The 12,008-nt window shown below is 45.3% G+C and overlaps 1 protein-coding gene across 5 annotated transcripts in view; it reads right to left on the bottom strand.

The window, feature by feature from the left end:
- Window positions 1-4,541: 4,541 nt before the first annotated feature.
- The window catches only part of ARHGEF6 (Rac/Cdc42 guanine nucleotide exchange factor 6), a 117,675-nt gene continuing 110,208 nt past the window's right edge, over window positions 4,542-12,008 (bottom strand). For all 5 annotated transcript variants that reach the window (XM_072626562.1, XM_072626563.1, XM_072626561.1 and 2 more), the window contains 3 exons: window positions 10,625-10,724; window positions 8,386-8,440; window positions 4,542-7,413 (listed from right to left, as the gene is read on the bottom strand). In XM_072626562.1, the coding sequence (XP_072482663.1) occupies window positions 7,273-7,413; window positions 8,386-8,440; window positions 10,625-10,724 (296 nt within the window). In that variant the 3' untranslated portion in view covers window positions 4,542-7,272. The remainder of the gene's footprint in view (window positions 7,414-8,385; window positions 8,441-10,624; window positions 10,725-12,008) is intronic.

Below are 12,008 nucleotides of genomic sequence, written 5' to 3' on the forward strand. Positions count from 1 at the left end.
GAGAGAGAGAGAGAGAGAGAGAGAAGAAAGCCAGGCCTTGATTAGTACAAAGGAATCCCCTGAAGTGGTTGCATTATTCAAATTCTCACTGCTTATTTTCCCTGGGCTCGAACCAACTGTCATTTTTCTATCATTGTCACTTGGAATAGTGTGAATTCAAATACATGTGACCATTTCAGGGGATTCATTATTCAGGACCTAGTGCTGACATGTACTATCTAGATCAAGGCTTCTTAAACTTTTTCCACTCAAGACCCCTTCAGCTCTTCTTAAACTGTAGGTTGTGATCCCTGTGACCCACAGTTTTAAGAAGCGCTGATCTAGAGTCTTCCAATGGACAGTACATTGGATCATCTCCAAAGGTGAGGAGGGGGGAAGGGAGACTCCATGCCTCATGTTCATTTACAATCAACTCCTGTTTATCCCCATCCATTCCCACCAAGGACCCTCGTGGGCAGAGGGAAGCAGCCCTACGACCAGTGAGGTGGTGCAGGGGAATAGAATAATCTCTGGGTCCTATAGAGAATCCACATGTTGACCATTGGGAGTTGACTTTGCTTATGGGAAATCTACTGTATCCAGCTGTGGTCTTCACTGTTTCCCAAGTGAACCTGTGATCACCTTGTTATTTATTTTTTTTTGAGTAATAAATGTTACTTAACGTTATTGCCATTTTTTATTTCAAAGAACAAAACCTCTCCCACCACCACAACTGCTGCTTAGAGAAATATGTCAATCTTTTGTGCTGTATTTGGGCATGGAATAGCCCCAACACATGCCAGGGCTCCACAGAAATCACAGTGTCAATGACATCACATAAACTGTCACAGAGTGGCGTGGGGGTGGGGCTGGAGGGAACAGGACCATCCCAGTATTTCAAGAGGCTTAAATCCAGGATGATTTGTGCTTGGTTACTCACCAATCAGCATCGGGGAGAGCCTGACATCAGCAGCAGTAGCATCTCTTCTCCCAACTTATGTAGGTCGGGGAGGATTTCTGCCAACATCTTTGGGTACCACTGACATTCAGCAAGAAACTGGAAATAGTCATGGAGGGCCCTATATATGTAGGGCTAGATTTAGCTTCCCCGCCTCTGAATTTGGCAGACACAAGGGAGTTGAGGAAATCTCAGAAAGTGGCACCAGATTCCTGGAAGGAGCTCACTTAGATACAATTCAAATGGGAATTTCTCTAATGTACCTTTAGCTATTAAGGTTATGGGATGAAAAACTGCATGACCTAGTGAAAAGAGTATGGGGTTTGGAGTCCAAGGACCTGGAACAGAATCTCTGCTCTATTTCATACTTGTATGACCTTGGGCAAATCACTTTACTTCTCTGTGTCTCAGTTTCCTCTCCTATAAAATGAAGGGGTTGGAGTTTATTATTTCTAAGGTCCCTTCCAGCACCAAATCCTAGGAAGTTTTACCTATGAAGCTCCAGAAAGAGCTACAGACTGAGTTTAAGGGAAATGTTGACCCATCAGTGGTAGAAAACCCGAAGGGAACAGTTTCTCAAGTGTGAATGTATTCAATTCAACCAACATTTACTAAGCATCTAATTTATGTAAAACGCTATACTAGAGATACAAAGATGAAAAAACCTAAACCAAAGCTAGTTCTTGCCCTCAAGGGGCTTGTAAGTCTTACTGTGGAGATCCCTGAATCTGGGAGGAAAGGGGCATTTGCCCATAAAGCCCCTGCTTTGATACACATGGAATCACATGCTGGTCCAACCTCCCCTTCATACCATCTGACAAACAGTCTTTGTTTGAGGACTTCAGAGAACTTATGTCTGATGGCAGCTCTCATCACTGGCAATCTTCTCCAGGTATCAGGTCCTGCCTGATCTGCCTGAATCTGCCTCTTGGCAACTCCCCCACTGCTCCCAGTTCAGCCCTCAGACCAAGGAGAACAAATTCATTCCCTTTTCCACATGACAGTCCTTCAAATACTTGAAGACAGCTTTCCCATCTCCACTGTCTTCTCTTTCCCAGGAGGTGTATTTAGCATCTGCACATATGTTGTTCTCTCCCAGTACAATGTGAGCTCCCTGAGGGCAGGGACTATTTCATTTTTGTTGTTATACACCTAGCACAATGTCTGGCACACAGTAGGTACTTAATAGGACCAACTTAGAGTTAGCTAGATGGTACAGTAGATACAGTGCAGGGCCTGGAGTCAGAAAGGTCTCATTTCAAATTCAGTCACAGAAACTTACTAGCTGTGTGACCCTGGGTAAGTCACGTAACCTTTGTCTGCCTCAGTTTCTTCATCTGTAAAATAAGGATAATAATAGTCCTACTTCTCAGGGTTGTATCAAATGAGATAATATTTACAAAGTACTTTGCAACCCTTAAAACACTATATATGTGTGAGTGTGTGTGTGTGTGTGTGTGTGTACTAGTCCTTTTGTTATTAATAAGAATAAATACTTGTTGAATTGACATACATACTTTTAAATTATTTGTTGAACACTTGGATGATTTTTCTCACAAGTTTTCTTGTGGAACACACCTCTGCTTTTATTCTGAAGATAGAAATCAGCTGACAGCCAGCTCTCGCAGAATCCCATGTCTCCATACCAAGGGCTTGAGTATTCTGGGCCAAGTAATGGTACATATCCCAAAGGCTCTATCTTGCCAAGCTAAAACCCAGAGTGCGCAAAAATGGTCGGAGTTAGCTTAAAATGGCGGAACCCTCTGAAATTACCAGTTAGCAAGCAGTAAAAGTACAGACAAGAGGTCTTGCCCATGTGGTTAGACCAGAGGAAATCCTGTTGTGACACCCAAGTGAAAGAAGCAAAGAAATGGGAGCTTGGTTCTGAGAGCCAGAAGTAGACATAAGCAAAGAAGGAAGCTATCAGGGTGCTACATTGCCCATTTAATAACTTTCACCACTAACAAAATCGGAGTGTGGGTGCTTATTAACTGGTGCTAAGTAAAGGACCATGACGTGGAGTTTTTATGTTTCGATCTTTAGAGTCATAGACAGTGGGAGCTGAACGGGACTTTTGCAGGCCCTCTCCTCCAACTCCCTTATTTTACAGAAGCCCCAAGTAGCTACAACACTATTCTACAGAAGGCTTGACCAATTCTACCTCCACAATTCAATTCATAGGACTATTTGGTCACAGGTTTCAATCCAGAAGGGCTCTTAGGAATCATCTAATCCAAACACCCCCTTTTATTTGATAGATGAGGAAACCGAGACCTATAAGATCACCTGTGCAAGATGACCCTGATAATCAGGAATAAAGTTGGGATTTGAGTCCAGATTCCAAATCCAGCGTCCCACTCTCTCATAGGAGTCTTACTATAACTTTGGAGGTCACCATTATTCCATTTTACAGATGATGAAATTGAGGCTTCGGGCATCAAAAACCAAAAGGGATTTGAGGAGGAATTTGAACTCGGGTCTCTTTGACTCCACATCCAGTCTTCAATCCACTTAAGTGCCAGGTACTGAGCTGAGCTACGTACTGTTACAAAGACAAAAGCAAAACCACTCCTGCCTTTAGGGAGCTTAGACTCAAAATAAGAACAATATTAAATAGCTAACATTTACAAGATCCTGTCATGTTAAAACTGGCCAAAGGGATGTTTTGCTTGAAGTCAAGAAGACTTAGAGGGGGTCATGATCAGTATCTTCCACTTTTTGAAGGACTATCCCATGGCAGAGGTATCTGACTTGGCTTCCTTGGCCCCTGGGGAAGGATCTATGAGGCAGCTAAGGTGGTTCAAGATCTGGAGTCAAGAAGACTTGAGTTCAAATCCTGTGTTGGATACTCACAAACTGTGCTACCCTGGGCAAGACACTCTCTGTGTCTCTGTGTCTCCATTTCCTCATCTTTAAAATGAGGATAATAACAGTACCTGCCTCCCAAGGTTGCTGTGAGGACAAAATGAAACAATACGTAAAGAGCTTCACAAACCTCAAAGTGCTATGCAAATGCTAACTATTTTGTTGTTGCTGTAATATTATTATTAGAATTAAAATTATTAACTAGGAGCAATGGGTAGAACTGGGAGAGAGGTAAATGTAATGTTCAATGTAAAGGGGAAAAAAGGTTAGAGACAGAATTGACAAAAATGGAACTGAGGGAATTGACCGCCTCTAGAGGGAGTGATTCCTCATTGAGCTCTTCACACAAAGACCACTCACTGGCTAGGTATGTCATCAATGGGATTCTCACTCAAATCCAGACAGGTTGGATGAAAACTCTGCCATGTTTTGACCTCATCCTTATTTTCCAGGATGAGAAAACCGAGGTTCAGAGTGGTGATTTGTCTCATATCACACAGCTAAAAAATGATGGTGTCAGGACTGGAACCTAGGTCTTCTGGCTCCTTCTAGACTAGAGCCTCCTGAAGTCCTAAAGGCAACATGAGTTCCTTCTGAACTCTTCCTTCAAACCAACAGAAGCCCACACTCATGGAAAACTACCAAAACGCCATGATCCTAAGACACTCAGCTCCATCCCCCACCCTTCCTCTTTACCGACACCAAGCCAATGATAAAGGAGAGTGAGAACACACAGAAATTTCATTTATAAGGCATTGTCATCCTTCTTTATTGACTGAAAATGTCAATTTAAAAAGTGTTCAAAATAAAAACAGGTTAGAAAAACTGGGTTTGCATAAGAGAAATGACAGGAAATTAGCCTACCCTGGGAGAAGGTGAATGGAGCCGCCTCCTCGCAGTTAGGTAGCAATCGGGAGGATAACGGGACCAGAGAATTTACAAAAAGCATTGTAAACAACGCAAATATGGAACCAGTGCTGTCGATTTCACATGGCTTCATTTCCTCGCTCTCATTATTTGGCTCGTAACAGCAACAGCCATGCTTGGTATGGGTTCCGTTAGCTGAAGTACCATGCTTCTCCCATCAGGGGCTCAGAGGGGCCTCTTAAGCAGGCGTCTGTAGAGCTCAACATTGGAAAATTGGTTTTCAGTACGGTCTGCTTTCCTACCGTGACTATAATCCATTTGAGTTCCTTATGTCACTAAGAGTTTCCTACTGACCTTCACACTGTTCAGTAACTTAGGAGGGGACAATTCAAGAGGCCCAGATTTGATTTGGGATGATTTGTGAGCCCTCAAAACAGCCATGCTCCTTGATATGTGAAGATCATAGCTCATCAGAGGTCGAGAGTAGGGCTTCTTAAACTTTTTCTACTCATGACTCCTTCAGTGCTTCTTAAACTGTGGGCCGCCATAGGGAGTTGTGGCCCACAGTTTAAGGAGGGCTGGTCTACAGTGAGAAGAGACCTCAAAGACTAGTCCAATCTCCTCATTTTACAGAGGACAAAAAATGGAGCCCAGAGAGATAGTTTCAATTTGCTAGTCTCAGTTTCCTTATCTGAAAAATGAGAGAGCTGAGCTACCTTTAGAAGGTAAAGGTCCCTCTCTCAGAAAGTCTCTCCTGGCCCTTTAGCCCCAGGAAGGAACAAAAGGCAAGGCAGAGGCTGACCCAGATGAGGTTAGCTAGGTGAGAGGGGTGAGTGGCTTGCTCCCAGCATTCCTTTGGCTGGCCCACTTCCTGAGGGTAGTACTTCCCCTGGGGGGCTGCAAGCAAAAAGCCATGTACCATACTGTGTAGCAGCAGGGACTAGAGACCACCAAGTACCAGGGGGGGAGAGGGTGGCCATTTTGGGGAGCGAAGCATTTCAAGTTGGAATTTGGGTGTTTTTTATACAGCATTTGCATAAACTGACACTCATCAGTACTCATAACAAACACATCTGGAGAACTTATTTTTGTTTATTTTTGTTTTGTCTTTCGATCTAATGCCCCTTTTTTTTCCATCCCTCAAAAGGGATCTGTCCCACACTGGTCAGACTTCACCTGCCTTTGGGACTTCCTAATCATCTACCACACATTCTTTGCTAAACGGTGCTGAATGATGCCTGGGATCTGCTGACTATTCTATGTCCATGAGCTATAGCTGTGTTTGGATTGCTGGGATTACAACAAAGTTATTGAGGAAAAGAGGGGAGCCTGATCAGTAGACCAGCCAGCTCCAAGCAGGCCCCACCTGTGGGATGGAGAGAGCAGGTTCCTGTAAATGATACTGAAAGGCCTTCTCTGGAGGGGGTCAAGGGAACCGCCCCAACTCTTGCCCCAGTCTCTAAGTGGGCCGAAGCAGAATGAAAATCTCCTGTTAGAAGCCAGCCTCTTCTCTTGGTGGAGACTTTAAGACTCCCCAGTGAGATTCACCAGGCTGGAATCCAAAACCAGGACACCAGAAGAGCTCATGGTCTGACTACAGGAAGGGGAGTGAGCAAAAGCGTTTTCCAACCAGAATGACGTACTGTTGGGTATGGTGAAGTCAAAGAACAGGGGAAATGCAAAACGTTTACATCTACGATGCTCTAGCCAGAGAAGTTGCCACGACATTGTCATCACATGCTAGAAATAGCCTGCCAGCATTATGGCTTGATGTTTGTGGCAATGATGAAAGCTCCTGCTCCACTGGGTTAAATCAAGCATGTCAATGAGACCAACACAAAAGCAACAAAAAGCCTACTGAGTCTCCAGCACTATCTTGTTAGAAAATTAAAGGAAAAAAACTAATATGGGTACATGATATGGGGAGGGCAAGTTTAGACAAGGGTGCATGGGCCATAGGACTTTACCATTTAATAAATTAGGTACCACTTCCTACATGAGGCTTTTCTCGATTCCTCACCTACCCCCCCTCAGTCATTAGGACCTCCCCAATGATTCCATATTGGTTTCATATATATTTGGTATTGACTCCTCCCTGAGTAAAGCATAATTTTGCTGAGGGCAGGAGTCGTTTTGTTTTTGTCTGTGTCTCCAGCACTGAGCATGGAGCCTGGTGCATAGTGGGGGCTTACAGATGCTTCTTGAATGAATAACTGAGGGGCTTCAAGATCAAGGAAAGCTCTTGGGAGGAAGGAGTGGGTGTGCCAGCCTCCCTCACTGGGCACCACTTGGCAGCTGCTCTGAGAGTAGCTTTGTCCAAAGCACTAGTGACCCATCCAGCTGAAGAGGAGATGGGATGAACCTTGAACCTAGAGTCGTTTGCTGACCCCCTCTTATTCCAATAATTTCTATTTGTTTCATTTCCTTATTGAATGGAAAGCTATTTCCACTACAGATTCCATTTTTTTCCTATAACAGAAAACAGCCAAATACACAGAAAGCAGACTAGGCAAGGAGCAGAGTGAGTCAAAGGGTCTGATTTTCCTTTCCCGGAGATCCCAAGTGGCACCTGAATGAGTGCCAGCAGCATGGATGGGGAAGCCTCAAGCCAGGAGGGAGGCCTTGCTGCCTGGGTCTGCCCTCATGCACTCATCTGTTTGCTTCAGCAGTCTCCTGACCAACTTTTCCAGGTCTTTTCTGGACTTCAACTCTTCTTCTAGGCATTGCTTCATTTTTTTATTCTCCTAAGTGGGCAAAAAACAAAAAGCCAAGAACAAGTCTATTCCAGAGAACAGTAATCAAAGTCACAGAATCCAGGGGCAGAAGTCAAAAGAGAACACGTATCAACCAGCCCTAGTCCCAGAGTGCAGTATCATTCACAGCTTGATATGGGGTGAGAGAGGAGAGAATATGGGAGGAGGGCTTGTGGTATGAAACTTAACAAGATCCACCCCAAAGTTTATTGCTGTGTGGGACCCCAGCTGCAGAATAAGTACATATAGCCTAGGACAGGACTAGATAACCTGAAGACTCGAGGCCACATGTGGCTTTCTAGGTCCTTGGGTCCAAGTTTTACAGAACCAATCCTTTTACTAAGGGGATTTGTTCTGTGAAGTTTGAATTCAGTCCAAGGGCCACACTTGAGGCCACACATGTGGCCTCGAGGTCCCAGGTTACCTATCCCTGGCCTAGAAGATAAGGCCATGGCCAAGTCACCATCACCATGATATTTGTCAGTTCTAGATAAGACTCAGGTTATGGTAAGAGTGAAAGGGGGAAATATTTCTACTCACTACCTGGCCACCCCTGCCCCTTCCCTCCGGTACCCCAAATCTGTCTTAGTTCTTCAGTTCCCAACTCAGGACTCGAAGTGAAGCCCGCTCATTGTGGAATGCTGGCTAATGGGAAGAACCAATACACGAATTACAATTATGTTCACACATCCATGGTTGGGAGTAATCACTGCCTCCTTAACAAAAGACCTGTCTGAGGGGACAGGAACATGAGTTTTAACCATAAATCAAGACTCCATAAGTAATGGAGTCAAGCCTAGGGACTTCACTGTGAAGTAGGAATTCCAGCCCCAGACCACTGATGGCTTTGGGCAAGGCAGATCATGCTCATGGTCAAAAACCCATCAACTTTAACAACAAACATGTAAGGAAAAGCACAACTGTTCACTCACTCACTGGTTTGGTCTTCCCACATTCTCTTACCTGCTTCAATTCCTTGACTTCATCCTTCAGTGCATAAACAGTATCAACAAGGCTTCTGGGAAATAAACACAAAAGAGAGGTCAGGAGTCAATGTGTGGGTAGTTAATGATCAAAGCACATTTATAAAAGCCCAGACCCTGGGGAGTATTTCATCTTCTAGTCAGCCCCAGATCATAAACCATTTGAGATATAAACAGCTCCTTGGAGATTATCTAACTCAACCACTTCATTTTACACTTAAGGAAACTGAGGCCCAGAGAGGGAAAGCAGATCACAAAGCAAAGTGGCAGAGTCAGGGCTTAGAAGTGGAATCTCCTGGGTTGGCAGAGTATTAGTAGTACTGCTCAGAGGTGAAATTGGGTCAGCGTTTCATAGTCTTAGGGGTAGATTACAGCTGTGAACGTTAATTCAAGCACTGCGTCATTTCACTCCTGTTCTGCAAACCCCACCATATTTGTCATGTTCTTTATGGTCTCAGACTATGGAGCAAGACAGAAGGAACCCCACCATAAAGTCTAGGCCCCTCCCCCAAACTGACCTGTCAGGTCACTGACCTCCCCTCTCCAGCCTGACATCTCTTTCCACCAAGTGTCCCTTCAATTGCCTATTTTCTTGTTTCTGATGCAAACCCATTTCCCAACTCCAGGAATTTGCTCTGACTATGCCCCCTGCCTGGACTGTTCTCCCTACCTGAGGATCTCTGCCTCCTTGTTTCCCTGGCTTCCTTTGAGTGCCAGCTCATATATAGTTGTCTGCATGTCATCTCCCCATTAGACTGTGAGCCCCTTGAGGGCTGGGACTCTCGTTTGTCTTTCTTTGTATCCTCACTGCTTAACACAGTGCTTGGCAGATAGAAGGAGTTTAATACGTGTTGACTGACTGATGCACCCAGTACCTCCCTTAGCCTTCTCCCACTGGGAAGATCACTGGACAAAGGAGTCAGAAAGATGTGTGTTTGAGTCCTGGCTCGGCCACGTGCCAGCCATATGACCTTGGCCAAATCACTTGACCTTACTGGCCCCCAGGTTCCTCACCTGTGGGATGGGGTGGATAATTAATCCCTGTTCTGCCTCCCCCAGTGGGGTTGTTGGGAAGATCAAAGGAGACGATGAATTTAAAGTACTTTATGAACCATGAAGAACCAAAAGCAAGAAGGTGGGGCCTAAGGAAGGCTTCCTTTGGAAAATGCTGCAAAGAGCATGGAGGGGATGCAAGGCAGGCCTGAAGATTGTAGGGATTGAAGCTACCCTGCCTGGAATAGCCAAGAGGCCAGGATGGGCTGCCCAGAACAGCCCAGACAGCAGCCAGGCCACAGAGCACCCATTCAAAGCATCAGGAAAGACAAAAGCCCAACTCTCCCACCTTGGCAGTTCTGCCAGACACAGCCTGGCTTCTTTACCCTGATCACATGGGTCTGGCTGCTAAGAGAACAGGAAGAACATGAGCAGACAACCTTGGTTCACTGTGCATCCTTGGGGGTGGCCTAAGGTCCACTTTATGTAAAACAAGGGGATTGGATTGCATCTCTCGGCCCCTTCTAGTTCTGCCCTTTAAACAAAAGAGTCAGGTTCCCAAAAGCCACCCAATAACTGGGCAACCCAACTTCTGACCCCCACACACACTGCCAGTATGGATAGGTGTAGGCCCGTTCAAAATGCACGGCCCTGACTACTGTCATCACCATGGAGGGCTGCCCCTAACTCAAACCTCCCTTCCACCACTGACTCCTACTACAAAGTCAATGGGTTTATCAGAGGCCCCCAAGGACTTCATAAGCCTGACTGGGATGACCAGGCTGCCATGATTGTCCTCATGGCCCGAGTCTGGGACAGACCTTTGGGGAGAATCACCAGACAGCAGGCTTCAAAGGAAGTGGGAGAGAGGGGAACCAAGATGTCACTGCACTCCCAGGTCAAGAGATTGAATTCAGTCTTCAATATGTAAATTGGATCTCTCCAATATGCAAATAAGCCCAACACAGACTGCGACACAACAAGGAAACTTAGAACTGGAAGAGATCTCAGCTGCTATCTAGTCTGCACTCCCCATTTCTCAATGGAAGAAACATGGGCCTCCGAGGCACCCCAGGACACACAGGAAGCAGACCCCAAATCCAGTACTCTTCCTAGGGTGCCACATTTGACCACCCCCTACTGGTGGCATGATTAGGCACAAGAGAAGCGGGAAGGCCTTTCCAAGCCCCACACACAAAAAATCAAGGCCTTCTCACTCAACTTACTTTTCTTCTATAACCGTCTGCCCATTGCTTCTGGTCTCCTCCACAATAATTTTCTCTTCTTCTGGGAGTAAGACCTGTGGGATAGAGTCCTTGCGGGCACCTGGGAAGGAGAAAAAGGGGCAGAGGCATCAGCTGAAAGGCTATGCAGAAAGCCAGTCCCTTCTGCCATTCCTAAACATGAGCTCTAGGGCAGGAGTGGGCAGGCTACAGTCGACAAGCAAATGTGCCCAAGAATATCTAACTGATACCCTGACTCAGGGGGCCTGTGAAGGCCATACATCACACCCTCTTCAAAGGGCACAGCAGTACTTCCCATCTCGGAACAGAGAGGTGGGGGGGTCACAGGTACAGAATAAGGCATGTCTTGTCAGACATGGACAAGTGGTTGGTTTGCTTTTCTTAACTATCCTCCTTTGTAACAGGGAAGGGATCCGCTGTGGCACTGGGGAAATCACTGAAGAGACAGCAATGTAAGAAAAGAGTATCGAGAAACATCCCCCCATTAAAAAATAAAAAACAAAGCGGATGATAAACGGGAAGGTCACTTGCTATCACAAGAGGCTGCTACCTCATCTGCAACCAATCATATTTAAACCCAACTATATGCTCAGCCTCTTCAGACCTCTCAGACAGAGAAGCCACAAGAGAAGACTTAACCAAATACCTGTTAGTATATGTTTATACATTTTCCTAGACTGTAAGTGTCAAGAGGGCAAGGAACATTCCTTCTCACTGACCTCTGACTCTCTTTCAATGCCTAGCACAATGCAATGCCCAGAGTGCACGCAGGACCAGTATTTTATGTTTCTTATGGCTTCAGGGAAGAAGAACTCTTGAAAAACAACCTAAGTAGGAACTGAAAGGATGGTTGACTCACTTTGGCCAATGCCACTGACCTCTGGCTGCTGTCAGGCCAAAAGCCAATGCTCCTTGACTTAATTCTTGCCCTTTCTCCAACAGCACCTTGCATAGGAGGCACTATTTCCAGATTTTCAGAACAGCTCTAAAGCTGGGTTTGATCAAGCCTCGTTCTCAAAAATGTGCATCTGATCAAAGATGGTATTTTAACTTCCTTTCCAAATGTGCCTAGAAGATGAGATTAGCATCTGTTCACAGATACAGGCACTCTCTGGGCTCTTTAATTCCTAACAAGAGCTGGTGAAGGCATCTGCACACTTCAAAGAAAGAGCACTTAAAAAAGTTTGGGTTTTTTTTGTCTTTTTCATTTTTATCACCTCCAGTTTTTGCACTCTTTTGCCTCTCTCTCTAGGTGGAGCTGAGCAACGCATAAACAAAGGGCTGAGTTGCTACAACAGCCTTATCTTCAAGATCCAGTCCTGTGTGTAGCCTACACTACTCCTGTTTCCTGATGACTGCTTCTGTC

The sequence above is a fragment of the Notamacropus eugenii genome, chromosome X, assembly GCF_028372415.1.
Source record: "Notamacropus eugenii isolate mMacEug1 chromosome X, mMacEug1.pri_v2, whole genome shotgun sequence".
NCBI lineage: Eukaryota > Metazoa > Chordata > Mammalia > Diprotodontia > Macropodidae > Notamacropus > Notamacropus eugenii.